This window comes from Lutra lutra, chromosome 18 (genome assembly GCF_902655055.1).
Source record: "Lutra lutra chromosome 18, mLutLut1.2, whole genome shotgun sequence".
Lineage (NCBI taxonomy): Eukaryota > Metazoa > Chordata > Mammalia > Carnivora > Mustelidae > Lutra > Lutra lutra.
The window spans coordinates 3961179-3979430 of record NC_062295.1 but is presented as its reverse complement, the minus strand read 5'-3'; the positions used below and the strand labels follow the sequence as shown (position 1 = coordinate 3979430).

The window sequence follows — 18252 nt, the reverse complement described above, 5'->3', positions numbered from 1 at the left end:
TGGATGGGTATTGATGTCACCCGTGTTCTGAGAAGGTGTTTCTGGAGCCTGTTCTAATCCTGGCACCACCACTTCCCAGCTGTGTGACTTTGGGCGGGGGGTGTTCTCATCCCCTCTAAACCACAGTTGTCTTCATCTGGAAAATGGGGGGTTAGGAATTGTGGCCATGCTTTCAGAAGTCTGCTCAGTTCAGTACCTATTTATTGAGCCCCAAAGCTGTGCAAGGCCTGGAATTAAGGGCCACAAAGGGCCCTCTAAAAGATGAGTGGGTCCTGGGGTGCCTGGGTGACTCAGTTGGTTGAGTATTGGATTCTTGGTTTTAGCTCAGGTCATGATCTCGTGGTCCCGAGATCAGTGAGATCACGCCCAGCTCTGGGCTCTGTGTTCAACGCAGAGTCTGCTTTCAGATTCTTTCTCCCTCTCCCACTTGGGCTCTCTCCAGCTCTAGAATAAATAGATAAATCTTTAAAAAAGAGAAAAAGGTAGGGGGTGCCTGGGTGGCTCAGTGGGTTAAAGCCTCTGCCTTCGGCTCAGGTCATGATCCCAGGGTCCTGGGATCAAGCCCCACATCAGGCTCCTTGCTCTGCAGGGAGCCTGCTTCCTCCTCTCCCTCTGTCTGCCTCTCTGCCTACTTGTGATCTCTGTCTGTCAAATAAATAAATAATAAAATCTTTAAAAAAAAAGGAAAAAGGAAAAGGTGACTACATCCTTATTGTCTGGAAGTGTATAGTCTAATAAAGGCAGGATTAAGAAAAGTGCCCAATGGGGGCACCTGGCTGGCTCAGTTGGTGTCGTGTGATCTTGATCTCGGGGTTGTGAGTTCGAGCCCCACGTTGGGTGCAGAGATTACTTAAGATTAAAATCTTTAGAAAGAGAGAAGTGTCCAATGACCGTAAGAGTGGCTTTCTCCCCGGACTGTAAGAGTTCAGTGGATCTGGTTGTGAAGGATCTGAGGAGGGGCGATAGGTACCTTGCAGGTGCCCTCAGTGTTTAGCACTCATTTCCTGAGTGCCTACCGTGTGTGCCTTTGTGTCAGGGATGGACAGATGTCTGGGAGGGACAAAAGGAAATGGGGGCCGAGGGATACCCAGCACCAGAGGTATACTTCCTAGCAGGTCTGGATGTCCCCAGAGAGCGCTCCTGCCCTGGCTGGCCCTGGAGGCAGGACTCAGAAGAGGATGATCCTGGCCAGCAGGCAGCCAGGTCCCTGCTCTGGGCTCTGGGAAGGGTGAGGCTGGTTCTGGGGAGAGGTGCGCACTCTTATGCATTCCAGACATTCCAAAACTGATGGCTCCTGCCCACCCTTCCCCTGCTCCGGTGCACACCCACTGAAACAGAATTAACCCTCAAAGGGAAGGATGGATAGACGTGATCAAGGGGAACACGGGGACTGACTCAGGCCTGGAAGCCTAGGTGGTCCTGGCCAAGGAGGAAGAGCATTTCCCGCTAGACAGATGCCTTGTGCCCACCAATTTCTGTCTCCATACACAGAGAAAGTTGAGTTGTGGTTGATGGGGGACAGAGCCGTTCTAGGCAGGCAGGGACAGCTAGGGACACGGTCGTACGGCAGGGCTGCAGCACCCCTTGGGGGGTGTGATTTCATCCCCAGAGTGGCAGGTCCTGAAAGAGGCCAGGGCAGGAGAGAAGCTGTTCCCCCAGCCTGAAGGGCGAGATGGCAGGAAATGAGCCAAATGCCGGTGGGTCTGCCCTGGGGCCCGTGGGCAAGGATGTTGTAGCTCTGGGGGCCTGGGAAAAGGCATGGGGCTGTGGTTTAGGGGCTCTGGCCCTCTACACGCAGGTACCATGCTCTGCTGGGTGTGCAGCTGGGAGCCCTGGAATGTTTTGAAGTCAGGTAGCCGGGAATCTGTAGACCAGACCTGGCCTTGGGGCAGGTGTCCCGGCAGCCTGTGTAGATCTGGTGGGAGAGTGGCAGAGAGCAAAAGGGATGACCATTTACTGAGTGTCCCTAGGTACCGGGCTCTGAGCAGGACCACTAGATCCTCTGAGAGCACCCATCACCTTTACTATGGCAGAACCAATGGGCTTGTAGCAAAGTGGCCAGAAGCCACAGAATCACCTGAACTCTGCCGTCCTGCTTGGGAAACCCCAGCCACATGAGGTGTGTTTAGAATAAGGCAAGATGTGCTGAAATTTAAAACTGCATGGCATGGGGCGTCTGGGTGGCTCCGTGGGTTAAAGCCTCTGCCTTTGGCTCGGATCGTGATCTCAGGGTCCTGGGATTGAGCCCCCGCATCGGGCTCTCTGCTCAGTGGGGAGCCTGCTTCCCTTCCTCTCTCTCTGCCTGCCTCTCTGCCTACTTGTGATCTCTGTCACATAAATAAATAAAATCTTTAAAAAAAAAACCTGCATGTAAATGCATGTAATGCATTACAATTTCAGAAGATGTAATATGAAAATGGTATGTGAAATAACACATTAATAATGTTTCATTGACTACCCGTCAAAGTAATTTCTTAGATACATTAACTAAATAACATATATAAAAATTAAGTTCAGGGGCGCCTTGGTGGCTCAGTGGGTTAAGCCGCTGCCTTCGGCTCGGGTCATGGTCTTGGGGTCCTGGGATCGAGTCCCGCGTCGGGCTCTCTGCTCGGCAGGGAGCCTGCTTCCCTCCCTCTCTCTCTCTCTGCCTGCCTCTCTACTTGTGATCTCTGTCAAATAAATAAAATCTTAAAAAAAAAAAAAATTAAGTTCACCTGTTTCTTTTGACTTTTTTTCATGTGGCTGCTGGAGAAATTTAAACCACAAATGTGGTTTGCAGCCTATTTCTACGGGACAGCAGTGGCCTTGAATGCAAAGCCACATAGTACAAACCCCCACTTGGGGATGCTCCCGACCTATGAAATGTGTCTTTCCGTTCACCGCTCCACAAGTAGACACCATAACCCTATAAACGGATGAGGAGATTCAGGTAGGTGGGAGCAATAGCACATCTGCTTACGCCGGTCACCTGCGCGGCTCATTGCACTGTTGCTGGGGTGAGCGATGTGTTGGGCGCAATCCTGAGCCTCCGCCATGTGACTGCCACATGCAAAGTGCTTTGCAAGGATTATCTCCTTGAATTGTTTCAATTCTCTGGGGTTGGACAGATTCTTATCACCATTACACAGACAAGAAAATAGGCAGAGAGAGGCTAAGGCTAAGCCTGCCCGGGTCAGAGCAACACCAGACCCTACGTTCTTTCTCTGCGCCAGGATGACTCAGTTTCCCTCCCTGCAGGCAGGATAGAGAGGAAAAATGGGCCAACTGGTTTAGCATGACTTGGGCATGGAGAGCTGAAGGCAGCAAGGGTGGCTCTCGCTGCTAGCTGGAGGGTTGGCCATCCGTGGTGTTCTTGGAGAGCCTGGGTCTCTCCTGGAGGTAGGAGGCTGGGAAGCAGGTCCTTCCAGTGGCTGCTGAGCTTGGGAAGGAGTTAGACTAAGTGGGTCAGTTGGGCATGCAGTCAATAAACCAAGTCTTAGCCAGTGTGGTCCTGGAGGTGATCTACAGAGACCCCCATTACCAAAGTCCCAGCTGGTGCAAAGGCCCTGAGGCAGAAAAGGCTGGGTACAGGGGTTAGGTCTGGGCGTCCTCTGGGCCTTGGGGAGGAGTTTGAACTCTATTCTCAGAGCATTTGAGATGCCTGAGGCCCTGGCAAGTTGGAGTCCAGACAGTGGTAAGATCAGGCTGCATTGTGGACATGTGCTGAAGCTGGCTGGAGGCAGCAAGAGACTGGGTACAGGGAGGCAGTTGGGGGTGGCTCTTGCACTGGTCTAGGTGAGAAGTAGCAACCTTGATCAGGTTGAGACCACAGGGCAAAAGGAGGATGGAGGCAGAAGAGATCTGTTCCTGGGTGGAACTGAGGAAGGGAAAGGGAGGGATCTGGGGTGGTTCTGGGTTTCTGCTTGAACAACCAGGTAGACGGGCCCTCCCTGCTCTCCCATTCTGCGGTTTCCCTCCTACAGATGGGGGAGATTCTTAGAACAGCAGAAACGCTGCGGTGGAAACACACCATACCTTTCAAATCCCAAACCTCTTTCTAAGCCCAAACCCAAGACCAGGTCTGGGATCCGAATCCTCCCAGCAGCCTTACTACCCATATATGTACACCAGCCTCTCCCTGCAGGGATTGGAGGAGATATTTCCAAATATTGATGTTACTTGCAAATTTCCCATGCCTGGGTGAGGCGACATCACAGGGACGAGCCAGAGCATGTCTTGGCTTGTGTGAGAATCAGTGTGAATGGTGTGCTGGCCCTGGGTCTTTTTTTTTTTCTTTTTTTTTTTTTTTTAAGCTCCCTGGTGCCAGTGGGTTCTGCCTTCAGGCCTTTCTTTAAAAGGAGCCCAGATCCCTGGACAGTGACCCCAAGTGGAGGCAGAGAGCCTGGGCTCACCCATACAGCAACTCTCTCTCTCATTTAAACCCCTGGCCGAGCACTGCGGCAGGCATACTGCCATGAGCCCCACTAACATATGGGGAAACTGAGGCTCAGAGAGGCTAAGTAATTCACAGCTTTGTAAGGACTGAGTCAGGATTCAAATGCAGGCCAGCTGCCATGTGTCCGGGTGCTTAACCATCAGGCCATACTGCCCCTCCAGCCAGGGAAAAGGGCAGGGAGCACCTTCCCGAAATTAAAGCAAGAAGAGGTAGGCAGCAGGATGGGGGTGGTTAGGGTCCCCTGAGATGCCTGTGTTCTTTTCCTGCTCATATACTCCGTCCCTGGCGTCTAGATGACCTGGTCACTAGATGACCAGGACGGTACCCCTGCTGGCCCGCACACCACCTCCCCAGGCTGCTGCTGACCTCCTGGGCTTGGGTGGCCTCCTGCAGAGCAGGTTGGACTGTGGTTATTGAGTTTCTAACTCCCGGTGACAGAACGGGGGTACCTGACGCCGTTTCAAGCTGTCAGGCTCTCTCCCCGCTGTTCCAGGGCTCTGAGTGGAGCCTGGGACACAAAGAGACACCTGTTCTAGGCTGGCGCCTGCAGGCTCAGACCCAAAAGGCCCTTGTTTGTCCCTCAGTGTGTCCTCAAGCCCAGCCCAGGGCTCTGGGGAGATGCCAGGCAGCCCCCTGGCCGGCTTGTACCCCGTGTTTCCCTCCTTGTGCCAGGAGTCTCACATACAGACTAGGCCATGTACATGGGGCTCCTTGGCATACCTTGGACAGGACCCTGGCCCTGCTGGGCCCATTCCAGACCCCAGACTCCTCAGCCCAGGAGGAGAGAATGAGGGCTGATTCTCTGGAGAAACGGGCCCAGGTCTGCCTAGGACCCCCCCAACCTGGCTTGTGCACCCCACACAGCAGCTCCTGGGCAGGGCCGGGCCAGACTGGGCTGGACTGAGGGGACTGTCGTGGGGACAGCTGAATCCTGAGTCCTACCAGCTTCTACCAGGTGGTGTCTTGGGTCATAGCCCCATCTCCTCCCTGCCTGCCAATAGGTGGGTGTCCTAGATGTCATTCCCATCACCAAGATGTCCTGTAGGGGTTTGCTGGAAAACCCAGAAATCTGGAAGGAAACTTTAAAAACTAAACTATAAACCTGTTTCTAACTCCCTGGTTTTCCCCTCATGTCCTTTTTCTAGTCCAGGACCCCCCGTCACAGTCAGCGGTCCCATCTTCTTAGGCTCCTCCGGGCTGATGGTTTCTCAGTCTTGTCTTTCGTGACCTTGACACTTTTGAGGGGAGCTGGTCGGGTGTGCTATAGACTGTCCCTCGGTTTGGGCTTGTCTGCTGGCCTCTAGCCATGAGGTGGAGTCATACACTGAGAAGGGTTCCTTGGAAGCAGCCTTGTGTCCTCCTTGGTCCCCGGGGTCAGGTGTTCTGCTGTGCTGATATGCCTTCCCCTGGGGAAGTGAGCCTTCTGTCTTCTCCACTGTGAGTTCACTGATTTTCAGAAGAAACCTCTTCTACGGGACTAGGCGTGACTGGCAAGAAGGAGTCCCCAGGCAGAGCCCAGTCCGTGGCTCAGGGAGCCACCTATGGGCTCAGGTACATGGCGAATGGCACCACCCGTGGGGGAGTACAAGGGCAGTGGGAACGTGCTGTATGAATGAGCCCCCATCCTCACCGTTTGTGAGGCCTCTCTGGTGTGCTGGGTAGTTCGAGGTCCTTCACCGAACAGTACGTGTTGAACGTCTCCTACGTGCCCTGCACTGGTTCGGCCCCAGTTGAAACCAGGGAGATTCCACTTGTGAAGCTACACGATCTCTAATCTGCTTTTGGGCCTCCTGAGGCTGCCCTGAACCTCCAGCTTTGTCCTTGAACCTCAGAGTGGTCTTTGAAACCCATTCAGGTGTTTCCAGTAGTGCTCCTGACCTGTCCCCCACCCACCTCACTTGACTAGGTGAGATGGACTATCCCCACTTTACTGATGGTAAAGCAGAGGTTCAGAAGCATAAAGTAGCTCCTCCAAGCTTCCCCCAATGGCTGGTGTAGTCAGGATTTGAACCCTGTCTGACTCCAGGCACCAGCGGCCTCCTGTATGATCTCGGGTAGGTGCCTTTGCTTCTGAGGGCCTCCATTTGCTCATCTATGTAATGAGCAGGTGGGGCTGGATGACTTCCAAGCCACCTTCTAGTACCAAAGGCCACTTGCCCTGAGAACCTGTGTTCATGTTAAACTTCTGAGTAAGCAGAAGGAGGCCGGGTGTGTCCCTCTCCCAGCATGTCACTCAGATGCGCCTCCCCTCTCTGGGGTGCGGGCACCTCGGTTTTCTTGGCTCTGCCGGTGATTGTCATTTCCGTGGGTGGGACAGGACTGGATGGGGGTGGTGGTGAAGGGCTGTATCTTGGTCTTCATCAGTCGGGCTGATGCCCTGTCTGGCTGTCCCCGTGAGTCTTATTAGTGAGATGAAAAGCTGGACTGGCCAGGCAAGTTCCCAGTCCTTTTGGGATCTCTGTCCCCTCCCTGCACGTTCCTGACCTGCCCACGTTCCTGCATTCCTACACTCCTGGCCAGAACGCAGGACCCTGTGGGGCCTCTCATTCCTGATGCCAAACCCAAAAGGCAAAATTACTAAGACTGTGCCTCAGAGGCCTGGATTAGATCCCCAGCTCTCCTTGTCTCCTGGTAGTGGGACTCGGGCCAAGTTCTTCTATCAATGCCTCAGTTTCCCCATCTGCAAAATTGGAGAACAGTGCAGCTTCAGCAGTGGTGGGATCGAAGGAGCTCATCTATGTGTGACTTGCTCAGCACTGGTGGGCACAGAGTCAACTTTCTGTGTGTTAACTAGCATCTTCTAGGCAGCTGGCCATAGCCTGGAGCTGGTCTAGCCTCCATGGAAAATAGGAGAGAAGGCAGGAAGAAGGCTAAAAGGGGTGAGGGAAGAAGAAATGAGCCCCTATCACTTGCCAAACAATGGCACTTGCCAATTTTTTTAGTATCAGATTTAATGAGATGTAAGTCACAGAGCATACCATTCACTCATTTAAAGTATACAATTAGGGGCACCTGGGTGGCTCAGTGGGTTAAAGTATACAATTAAATGGTTTTTAGTATATTTATGGAATTACCCAACTATCACAATCAATTTTTTAAAGATGATTTATTTATTTGACAGAGATCACAAGTAGGCAGAAAGGCAGGCAGAGAGAGAGAGGGAAGCAGGCTCCCTGCTGAGCAGAGAGCCTGATGCTGGCTCGATCCCAGGACCCTGGGACCATGACCCGAGCCAAAGGCAGAGGCTTAACCCACGGAGCTACCAGGGCACCCCTATCACAATCAATTTTAGAACATTTTCATCGCCCCCCAAAAAGACCCCATACCCTTCAGTGCTCACTTACCAGCCCCACACCCGGCCCCAGCCATGACTAATCTGCTTTCTGCTTCAGTGGACTGGCCTGGTCTAGATAGTTCATGTAAATGGAATCCTACCATAGGTGACCTGTTGCGTCTGGCTGCTTTCACTTGGCGTAATGGTTTTGCGGTTCACCCACGCTATAGCAGATATCTGTGCTTTGTTCCTTTCTTTGCTGAGTGATAATCTGTTGTACAGATATTCCACATTTATCCATTCATTGGTTGATAACCACTTGTGTTTCCACTTTCTGGCTATTGTAAATAGTGCTGTTACGAACATTCGTGTTTCGTTCAAGTTTTTGTGTGGGCCTATGTTTTCATTTCTTATGGGTAGGTACTTAGGAGTGGAAGTACTGGGTCATGTGGCAACTTTATGTTTAACTTTTTTTTTTTTTTTAAGGAAAGGCTTTTTGTTTTGTTTTGTTTTGTTTTGTTTTTAAAGATTTTATTTATTAGGGGCGCCTGGGTGGCTCAGTGGGTTAAAGCCTCTGCCTTCAGCTCAGGTCATGATCTCAGGGTCCTGGGATAGAGCCCCTCATTGGCCTCTCTGCTCAGTGGGGAGCCTGCTTCCCCCTTTCTGCCTGCCTCTCTGCCTACTTGCGATTCCTTTCTCTCTCAAATAAATAAGTCTTAAAAAAGATTTTATTTATTTGACAGAGATCATAAGTAGGCAGAGAGGCAGGCAGAGAGAGAGAGAGGAGGAAGCAGCTCCCTGCCGAGCAGAGGGCCCGATGCAGGGCTTGATCCCAGGACTCTGGGATTATGACCTGAGCCAAAGGCAGAGGCTTTAACCCACTGAGCCACCCAGGCGCCCCATTTATGTTTAACTTTTGAGAAACTTCCAGACTGCTTTCCAAAGCAGCTGCACCGTTTTACAGTTCCCACCCTCTAGTGAGTGAGGATTCTAATTTCTCCATATCCTTGTCACCAAATCGTTGTGATATGTCTTTCTGATCATCACCATCCTGGTGGGTGAGAAGTGGTATCCCATTGTGGTCTAGGGTATTTGGCAGTCTATGCCTCGGATGTCCCGGGAGCCCTGCAGGATTGTCACAGGAGGTTGTTAATAGCATGGACTTAGGGGCCTACCTGGGTTGGAATTCTGGCTCGAACACTTAATTACTGTGTAACTTTAGGAAAGTTACTGAAACTCTCTGGTCCTCCATTTGCACATCTGTAAAGTGGGGAACAATAATATCATGACCCCCTGGGCCAACACCTACCTCACAGGATTGTAATGAAGATTAAGAAGTGAGTGGAGAGCCTGGCATGTGGAAAGTAAATACAAGCTCATACTATTCTGGTGATGGTGGTGGTTGCTGTATGTGTGCTTGTGATTTTCCCAGCACTCCTGTGAGTAGCTGTGAGCCCCGTAATTGATAAAATGGCCTCTGGAACAAGACTGCCTGAGCAGAGTTCAGGGTGTATGATGCTGGACAAGCACCTTGACATCTCTGAGCCTTGGTTTCCTATAAAGTCCCTGTAAAGGGGCACACAGCCCTCCCCTGGGGCTTAGGGTGAGGATGTTGTTGGGGAAGTGCCTGTGAACATGTCTGATGTCTGGCGAAGCATCCGTGGAAAGTATCAAATTATCACGATCCCTTGGTGGGCATCCCCTGTAGACAAACGGAGAAATGGAGGTATCTCGAAGGTAAGGTGCTTGCCTGAGATGGTCCAAGCAGCACATGACCCCCCTGGACTGGAGCCCATGCCTGTGTGGCCAGAAGCTCCCACGGAGCCCTCCTTCGTCCTCTGCCAGGACCACCATGTTCCTGGGCCTGCTTATTCCCTCCCTGTCCTTTGTCCCCTTTCTGGTGCTAGGATTTGGCTGGAATAACGGGCCGGCCCCGGTTGGGGTCCAGAAGGCACTTTGCTCACATTTCGCAGCCAGTGAAGGGGCTGGTTTGGGAGCTGGTCTCATGTCCTGAGGTGGGGCTGCACGGAGCCAGCGACCCCCACCGAATCCACACAGGGGGTTCCTGATGATGCTTGAGCAGTTGTGGGTTAAATATTTGGTTTAAGATTCGCCACATCTGAGTGCCGCAGGCGAGGCTGAGGGTCAGTGGTTTGGTGGAGGGGAGGGGCCTGGAAGGACTCGTGTTCCCCATGTGGTCTGACCAGCCAGGGCGGGTGAGGGCTGTGGGCTCAGTCCATGCCCTGGCAGCCCAGCCTTTACCCTTTCCCTTGCTCTGATCCCCCACACAGAGTCCCTCCTGAGCCCTCCCTTCCTCTCCACTGAATACCAGCTTTCGGTACTGCCGGACTGCTCAGAGCCTTTCCAGGCTCATGGACTTCTCAAGGGTCCAGGTTTTCCTAGCTGCCTTGACTCACAAAGCCTGCGTTCTGGGAGTGACTGACAGGATTGGGGTTCCTGGGACCCACTTTGGGAAAGGTTGCCTCCCTGATGGACTTGGCAGAGGGTGCCACCTGGGTCTCGTTTCTCCCTCACTCCCACCCCTGGGCCCTGGCTCCTGTGCACCCAGGCCTGGCACAGAGCGGGCTCTCAGCCAGGGTTTGAGACACGGTGGACAGACTCATAGGTTCTGTTGGCTGTTCCCGATTCTGCCCCCGAGACACCCCCCTCTCCCCGCTTACCAGTAGTACCAGCAAGTGTTGGACCTCAAACTCCACAGGGGGTCAGGGTCCCCTGGAGAACCCATAATAGCCAGAGCAGTAATAATACAGCTTCCCGGGCCCAGCTCTGGAGATCCAGATCCAGAGGGCCCGGGCTGGTTCCTGGGAATCTGAATGTTTCGTGCCCCAGGACGTGGGTCCCAAGTCTCGATCTGAAGAATTCCACTGTGAAAAGGTGGTGGCCGCCCTCTGCCTGAGGGTCCAGAGCCCTGCCCTGCCCCCTACAATGGACATGCCCAGGACCCACCTTTTTGGTGGCCTCTTCTCATTGAAGCCTTCTGCCCGTGAGCCCCAAACTCTTCCCCATTCTTCAGAACCTAGCCGCCCCCCACCTCCTCCAGGAAATGTTCAGTGACCAGTCCCGTCCCCACCTGGCCAGCCAGGAGGCTCCTCTGGGCATCCCGAGCTCCCTCATGCCTATCTCAGTCATGTGACTATTTCTGTAAATGCTGATTTCCTCCCATCTGGGGGGTGACCTGTCAGAGGTTGAGGCTTTCTCTGTGCATGGTGCTGGGCCTGGCCTATAGTCGGTGCTTAATGAGTGCAGGTAGAATGAAACCTCTGGGTGCTTGGCTGCTTGGGCTCTACTGTGGAGTCAGTGCTTAAAGGTTTTCAGTGGAGATTGGGGAATTAGGGGAATTAGGTGCTAATTTTTTTTTTTTTTTTTTTTTTTTTTTTAGATTTTATAGGGGCACCTGGGTGGCTCAGTGGGTTAAGCCTCTGCCTTCGGCTCAGGTCGTGGTCTCAGGATCCTGGAATCGAGCCCAGTATCGGGCTCTCTGCTCAGCAGGGAACCTGCTTCCCTTCCCCCCTCTCTGCCTGCCTCTCTGCCTACTTGTGATCCTTGTCTGTCAAATAAATAAATAAAATCTTTAAAAAAAAAAAAAGATTTTATATATTTACCTGAAAGAGAGAGAGCGCACAGAAGGGGAGCATAGAGAGTGGCAGAGGGAGAAGCAGACGTCCTGCTGAGCAAGGAGCCTGATGTGGGGGTCGATTCCAGGACCACAGGATCATGACCTGAGCCGAAGGCAGTCAATTGACTGAGCCCCCCAGGAGCCCCTTAGGTGCTAATCTTGACCATTACTGGCTGGCTGGGTGACGCTGGCCAAGTTCCATTCCCTCTCTGGTGTTGAAAGGAAGCAACAACAGAGGCAGGGTCCGACACCCACCAGTATAACCTTGTGCATCTATTAACACCCACTGAATGAATTATAGGCTTTAAGAGGGTGAATTTCATAGCATGTGAATTATATCTCAATAAAAAATATGGGGAAAAAAAAACATAGGAAAGGTGTTTTGCCATATAAAAATAGAAACTCGCCCCAAGCTGCCTTGTTTCTGTGGCTTTGGTGATGTCGGCCTGGAATTGGGGGGGCAGGAGATGGGGTGGGCAGTGAGGCTCCCGCTGAGGCTGGTGGGGACACGGCCCCCCCTGCTGGCCCCAACCCACCTCCTGTCTTCCGTCCCCAGCATCTCTAACAAGGAGCTGTCAGAGCTGATCGAGCAGCTACAGAAGAATGCCGACCAGGTGGAGAAGAACATTGTGGACACGGAGGCCAAGATGCAGAGCGTGAGTGGCACCCCCTGCCCCTGCCATGCTATCAGCCCCGTTTGAGACCAGGGTCTTGCCCGACCCAATGGTTCTTACTGGGGAGGGGGTGCATTCTGCCCCACCCCGGGAACCTGTGGCCACATTTGGAGTTATTTTTAGCTGTCACAGCTGGGGTAGTGGGGTGGACGGGCGTCTTGTGGGTGGAGGCCAGGGATGCTCGTAAACACCGATGAGGGCATAGGATGTCCCCCTCCCCCGAGTGATCCGGCCTCAAAGGTCAGTAGTGCTGAGATGGAGAAACCTCATTATTGCTGTGAATATCAGCCCCCCACTCAGGGGGCTAAGTTCCTACAGCTTGTGGACCTTGTCTGGAGGGGAGCTATGGTCTCAGGAACCAAGTCCTGCTAGCATCCCAGCTTTGCCCCTTACTGTGTGACCTGAGGCAAGTCGCCGTACCTCTCTGTGTGTGTGTGTGATTGCCTCCGACAGGGTAAAAGCGATCATCCCCATCCCCTCTGCTGCTGTAAAGATTCAGCGAGGTTATGCAGGTGTATCACGGGGCTCAGTATGATCATCGATACCTTCATTCTTCTTGTACGTCCCCTGCCCTTCCTCAGAAGCATGCGATCCTCCTTTCACGGAGAAGAGGGAGAAAGTAGTGAGGCAGATTGTTTTCCCTCTCTGTGTCTCTCTTTCCTCTTCTGTGACGTGGGTAACAGCCACTCGGAGCCACGAGCTCTCCTGAGCAATCTGTAGCAGGCGGGATGCCTGGGAGCTGCCAGGACGACCATCCCTTTGAACCCTCCGCCAGCCCAGTGCGGTTGAGCTTATACCCATTTTGTAGCTGGGGACACTGAGGTTCAGAGACAACGAGGTGACTCATCTGTGACAGAGCTAGCCCCAGAGGCATCCCAGAGGTGGGGTTGCCAGTTTTAGCAAATAAAAATACAGGATGTACTTTAAATTTGACTTTCGGAACACAGGTGATTTTTTTTCATAGACGTATATCCCATGTAGTGTTTGGGATATACTTATACTATAGAGTTATCCATTGTTTATCTGAAATGTGGATGATCTGTATTTCATCCGCCTTCTTACCCAGGAGGTGACCAAGAGGCAGGTCCAGAGGAATGGGGGACAGAAGGTGAACAGGTCATGAGCGAGCTCAAGGCCTGGCCCAGCTGTGGCTGCCGCCACCCCCCCTCCCCCCCGCCACCATGCTCAGGTCTGCTGGTCCAGGACCAGTCCACAGGCAGCCACACGGATGGAATAGGCCGGGGAGGGCAGAGTCAGAAGCGAGGAATGGCAATGTGGGAACGAGCAGGAAAGGTGAGGAGCGCGCTCTCTGCTCCCTGCCAGGGGCCCTCCCCTGGCTCCTTTCCTGCCCTTCTGCCAGCATCTACCTGCCTCAGAGCCTCGCCAGCCCCGCCAGCCCCGCAGCTCACCCCTCAGGCCGCAGCCTTGTCCCAGCTCCTCTGCTGAATTTCCACTCCCCTCCTCTTGTGGCGCCTGCTATTTTCTTTCCTAAATGAAAACAGCTTTTTGGGTGTGTCCATTTTCGTCCTAATAGAAGTAATATGGGTTTGTTACAAATCTTTCAGGACTGATAAACAAAATATAAAAAGCAAATTGAAATCCTGTATAATTCCAGCACCAGAGAGATGCAGCCGCTGTTAACCTTTATTAACCTTTTGGTGTATCTGTTTGACCTTTTCCTGTGTGCATGTGTGTGTGAGAGAGAGCGAGAAGGAGAGCGAGAGAGCGAATAGGGTCTCAAGCTCTCATTTTTATTTGCTCAGAGTAATGACTCACGGTAACAAGGCTGTACTTGGGGGATAATTTTGAACTGTTTTTTAACTTCAGATGAGCAAACCTGAAAATAGAAGCCGTGCTTGGACGACCATATGGACTCATCTTTTGCTTTCTTTTTTTTTTCCTTCTATCGTTTCACTTCTCAGAAGATGTCACTATTCATTTTATTACCCCAAAGTTCTTCTCAATGTTCCTGTTTTCTTAAATTGAAGTGAGATTCACAGAATGTAGGATGAACCACTTAAAGGGTGCAAGTCAGGGGCCTGTAGGCCGTTCGCAGGGCTGGGCACCCACCACCTCCTCCTAGTTCCAAGACATTTCCCTTCCCCCAAAGGGAACCCATACCCAGCAGCAGCCCCTCCCCATCCCCCTTCCCCGCAGCCCCCAGAAACCCTCATCTGCTTCTTCCGGTGCCTATGAATTTGCTTGTGCACATTCATACTCGGTTTCATATAAACCGAATTGTACCATATATGGCCGTTTGTCTATTCAAAAATTTCTTTTAAAGATTTTTAAATTTACTTATTGACAGAGAGAGAGAGATCACCAGTAGGCAGAGAGGCAGGCAGAGAGAGGAAGGGAAGCAGGCTCCCCGCTGAGCAGAGAGCCCGACATGGGGCTCGATCCCAGGACCCTGAGACCATGACCTGAGCCGAAGGCAGAGGCTTAACCCACTGAGCCACCCAGGCGCCCCTCTCTTCAAATTTTTAAACACGCAGAAAAGAAATTTTTAAACTGCACAGAAATCATCCACATCCCTCCCCCCCAGACTCTGCCGGTCCCCGCTGCTGGATTTGCTTTATTACTCATCTGCCCCCTCAGCATGCCTGTGATTTATAAGCTCCGTCAGTCCCTATGATTTTTTTAACTCGTAAAAACCTTTTACTGGAGGTGTACATTCCATAAGGTCTACAGAAAGCGTCCACGTTTTAAGGGCCTCTGCGTCCACAGGGACCCAGGTAACCATGCTCAGGTCAGGATAGAGAACACTTCCCGGAAAGCTGCTCGTGACCTTGCCAATCCGTATCCCCCAGAGGTAACCACGACGCTGACCCCTCTGTCCGTCGATCTGTTTTGCCTGACTGTGACCCCTTGAACACGGCATCTCTCAGCTCGATGTTCTCTCTCTCTCCTCTCGGCTAGCACGTTTCAAGCGGGCTTGCATTCCCACACAGCTCTGGCATGAATGAGGTAATGATTAATTTACTTCCCCGTTTGCAGAATTAATCTTTGACACTGTAAGTGCACAGGAGAGCTGCCAGTCAGCTGGAAGGGATGGAGGGGAGACTGTCCCACTCGAGCCAAGAACCACGATGTTTCTCTCCGCACGAGGCCGGAGAGATGGTCCAGGCCCCGCTGGGCGTCACCTCCGAGCCCCTGACGCGCGGGGCCCCACTTGCCCCTCAGCCTTCCTGGGGTTGGGAGGCTTCTTCTTCTTCCTTTTCTTCTTCTCAGGGGATGTCTGCTCTTTCCTCTGGGCCAGGAAGCACACCCCTTCGTTCACTTCTTTTGGCTTTTGTAACAGGTTTATGGAGGTGTGTTTTACGTATCAGGAGAAGCTCCCACTTCAAGTGTATAATGCAGTGATTTTTAGTAACTTCACCGAGTGTGGCACAGCCGTTTCCATAAATGGGTTTGTGAACATTTTCATCCCCTAGTAAGAATCCTTGTGCTCATTTACTGTTCCTAGTCCCCCCCCACCCCCAGCCGCTGGCAACCACGCATCTACTTCCTGTCTCCACAGATTTGGGCAAAGTGGAACCCTACACTTGGGGTCACTTGGACGCCTCTTCCTTATTCCCATGGCAGAGGTGGGGATGTTGAGACCCTACAGGGGAGGACACTGGCTCCTCAAGGCCCCCTGTGTTATCACCATGGTCTGTGTTCAGCCCAGTCACCAGCCTATCCTCGCCTCCCCCGTGGGCCTGGGGTCTCCAGGGCCCCGCATGGCGTGTGGCTGGGCTGCAGGAATGTTGACCAAGTGAGCTAACAGGCTGTGTTTAGACACCTGCTGTCCTGACTGCCAGGTCCTTGTTCTTCCCTAAACAAGCAGAGACCCTGGACTCATCAGCAACACCTCCCAAAAATCCGCCTGCTCTGTTGACTCACACCATTTCTGCAGATGCCGCCCCAGATCCCCCGTGGTCAGCTCCCACCCAGCCCCGTCGCGACGGCTGACTGCCTTCCCAGCTATTATCTCATCCTCTCAGAGCCCTGAGGCATTGCCCTTAAGGACGGATGGGGTCTTGTTGCCTTGCACCTCTTATATTTCCTCCGACAGCCTGCCTTCCTGCCTCAGGGCCTTTGCACAGGCTGTTCCCTCTGCCTAGAACACTCTTTTCTTTCATCCTTAGTTCTTAGCTGGTGTCGCTGCCTCCAAAGGGGCTCACTGACCACGGGATCTAAAGCAGTCCCCTGCTGTTCCACCTCTGGTGTGTTTCCTTGGTAAACACCAACTTGTATGAACTTGGAATCACCTTTGTGAGGTTTATCTGTTTATCTGACTGGACTGGGCAGGATCAGGCCTCTTCATTGGAAGCTGTGTCCCAGAGCCTCCACACTAAGTGCTTGGGCTGCTTGTCAAGAGGCAGAAGAGAGGCTAGATGGGACCGGGAACCCCTTGCTGGCCCTCTCCTCCCACCCCTCCTACCCCCACAGTGCTCACTGAGTCCCCATCTGCAGCCCCCTTTTCTGTCTTGACTCTCACAGGACCTGGCCCGGCTGCAGGAGGGCCGACAGCCTGAGCACCGGGACGTGACCCTGCAGAAGGTGTCAGACTCGGAGAAGCTGCTGTATGTGCTGGAGGCGGACACGGCCATCGCTAAGCACATGAAGCATCCGCAGGGAGACATGATTGCTGAGGAGTAAGTCCCCTCTGCTCCAGGATCCTGGGACAGGGCAGGAGGGCTGTAGACCGCTCAGCATTCCAGAGCCCAACTCAAGGTTTACTGAGGGCTAACTAGATGGTAGGCACATGCCAAATGCTTTTTGTTATCTTCATGACGACCCATTTTGTAGTCTGGGAAACTGAGGCTTAGCCCTGACATCCCCTGTTCTGGTCACTCTGTGACCATAGGTCCCTGACCGTCATGCTGTCTGACCTCCAAGCCCTTGAGCACGCTCTCCCACTCCCTGATGTCTAGCCAGTTTCCTGTGCTCATGGCTCTGCCTTCAGCTCAGATGTGGATAAATCAGCTCCCCAAAACCAGACCAGCCTGGTTCTCGATCCCCACCCTGGCAGGGGCAAGGGTCTCAAGGTGTCTCATGACTCCTTGCGTCGTTCCTGTCATGGCCCACTACCCCTGTGGTTCCTGCTCCATGGTGGGCTCTGGAGAGCAGTGGACCTGCCTCTTTCTTCCAGAACCTTTTATGGTTCTGGACACAGAGTAGGCCCCGGGGAAACATTGATAGGGGAAGGAAGGGTGAGGGAGGATGGTAGTGATGGTCTGGAACCCAAGGCCCTGGTCCCTGTCCTTCCAGGCACCTGAGCAGAAGGCCCCAGGCCAGTGTTTGGGGTGGGAGGCCCCTCCTGGGGGAAGGGGCGTGGGTAGTGGGCCTGCCAACCGACCCCACTAAGCAGGTTGGCCACTCTCCCCGCCCAGCATCCGTCAGCTGAAGGAGCGCGTGACCAGCCTCCGTGGGAAACACAAGCAGATCTACAACCTGGTGGTGAAAGAGGTCGACCCGCAGGTCAACTGGGCGGCGCTGGTGGATGAGAAGCTGGTATGGCCCCGGCTTCAGCCGTGTGCAGGGAGGACCTCGCCATTTCATGGGTACCATGGTCCTGCCTCGCGGAGGGTCATGTCCCTGACGTTTCTCAGTGGCTGCGTCAGTAAGGACGGCGAGGCTCAGAGAGGTGTAGCACCCAGCCCAGTGTCACCGAGCAGACGTGGTGGAGACTGGGACCCTCCTGGGATTGCTCTCCAAGCCTGGTTGTTGGGGTTCCGGGCAGGTTAGGAGGAGTAGCCGGATTTCTGGCCAGCTTCTGGAGCCAGCAGTCGTCTCTTAGTACTGTGACCTGGGCAAGCGACTCCCTTGACCAGGGGCTTCCGTTTCTCCATCTGTGAAATGGAAATGACAACTGTTAGGGGCTCTGAGGTTACAATAAGATGACATATGTAGGTGCGGCGGTAAAGGTGACCGGCTCTCCCCACATCTCTCACAGGGCCCCTGGGCTCCCTCCTTGGCCGTTGGGGTGGGTGGGCTGCATGTCCCGGGGCCTCACCTACTGTTTGCGGGCCGCCTCCTCGCCCACCCTCACAGGACAAACTGAGCAGCCAGAGCTTTGGGACGGACCTGCCGCTGGTGGACCACCAGGTGGAACAGCACAATATCTTCCACAATGAGGTCAAGGCCATCGGGCCCCATCTGGCCAAGGATGGGGGCAAGGTACGTGTGGTTGTGTTGGGGGCCTGGCCCCGGGAGGAGAAGGGCTCACACCTGCAGCCCCGCC

At 53.4% G+C, this 18252-nt stretch overlaps 1 protein-coding gene across 2 annotated transcripts in view; it reads left to right on the top strand.

The window, feature by feature from the left end:
* PPL (periplakin) overlaps positions 1-18252 on the top strand; it is a 45334-nt gene that overhangs the window by 10436 nt on the left and 16646 nt on the right. For both annotated transcript variants that reach the window (XM_047713226.1, XM_047713225.1), the window contains exons 2-5: positions 11906-12005; positions 16509-16663; positions 17402-17522; positions 18063-18188. In XM_047713226.1, the coding sequence (XP_047569182.1) occupies positions 11906-12005; positions 16509-16663; positions 17402-17522; positions 18063-18188 (502 nt within the window). The remainder of the gene's footprint in view (positions 1-11905; positions 12006-16508; positions 16664-17401; positions 17523-18062; positions 18189-18252) is intronic.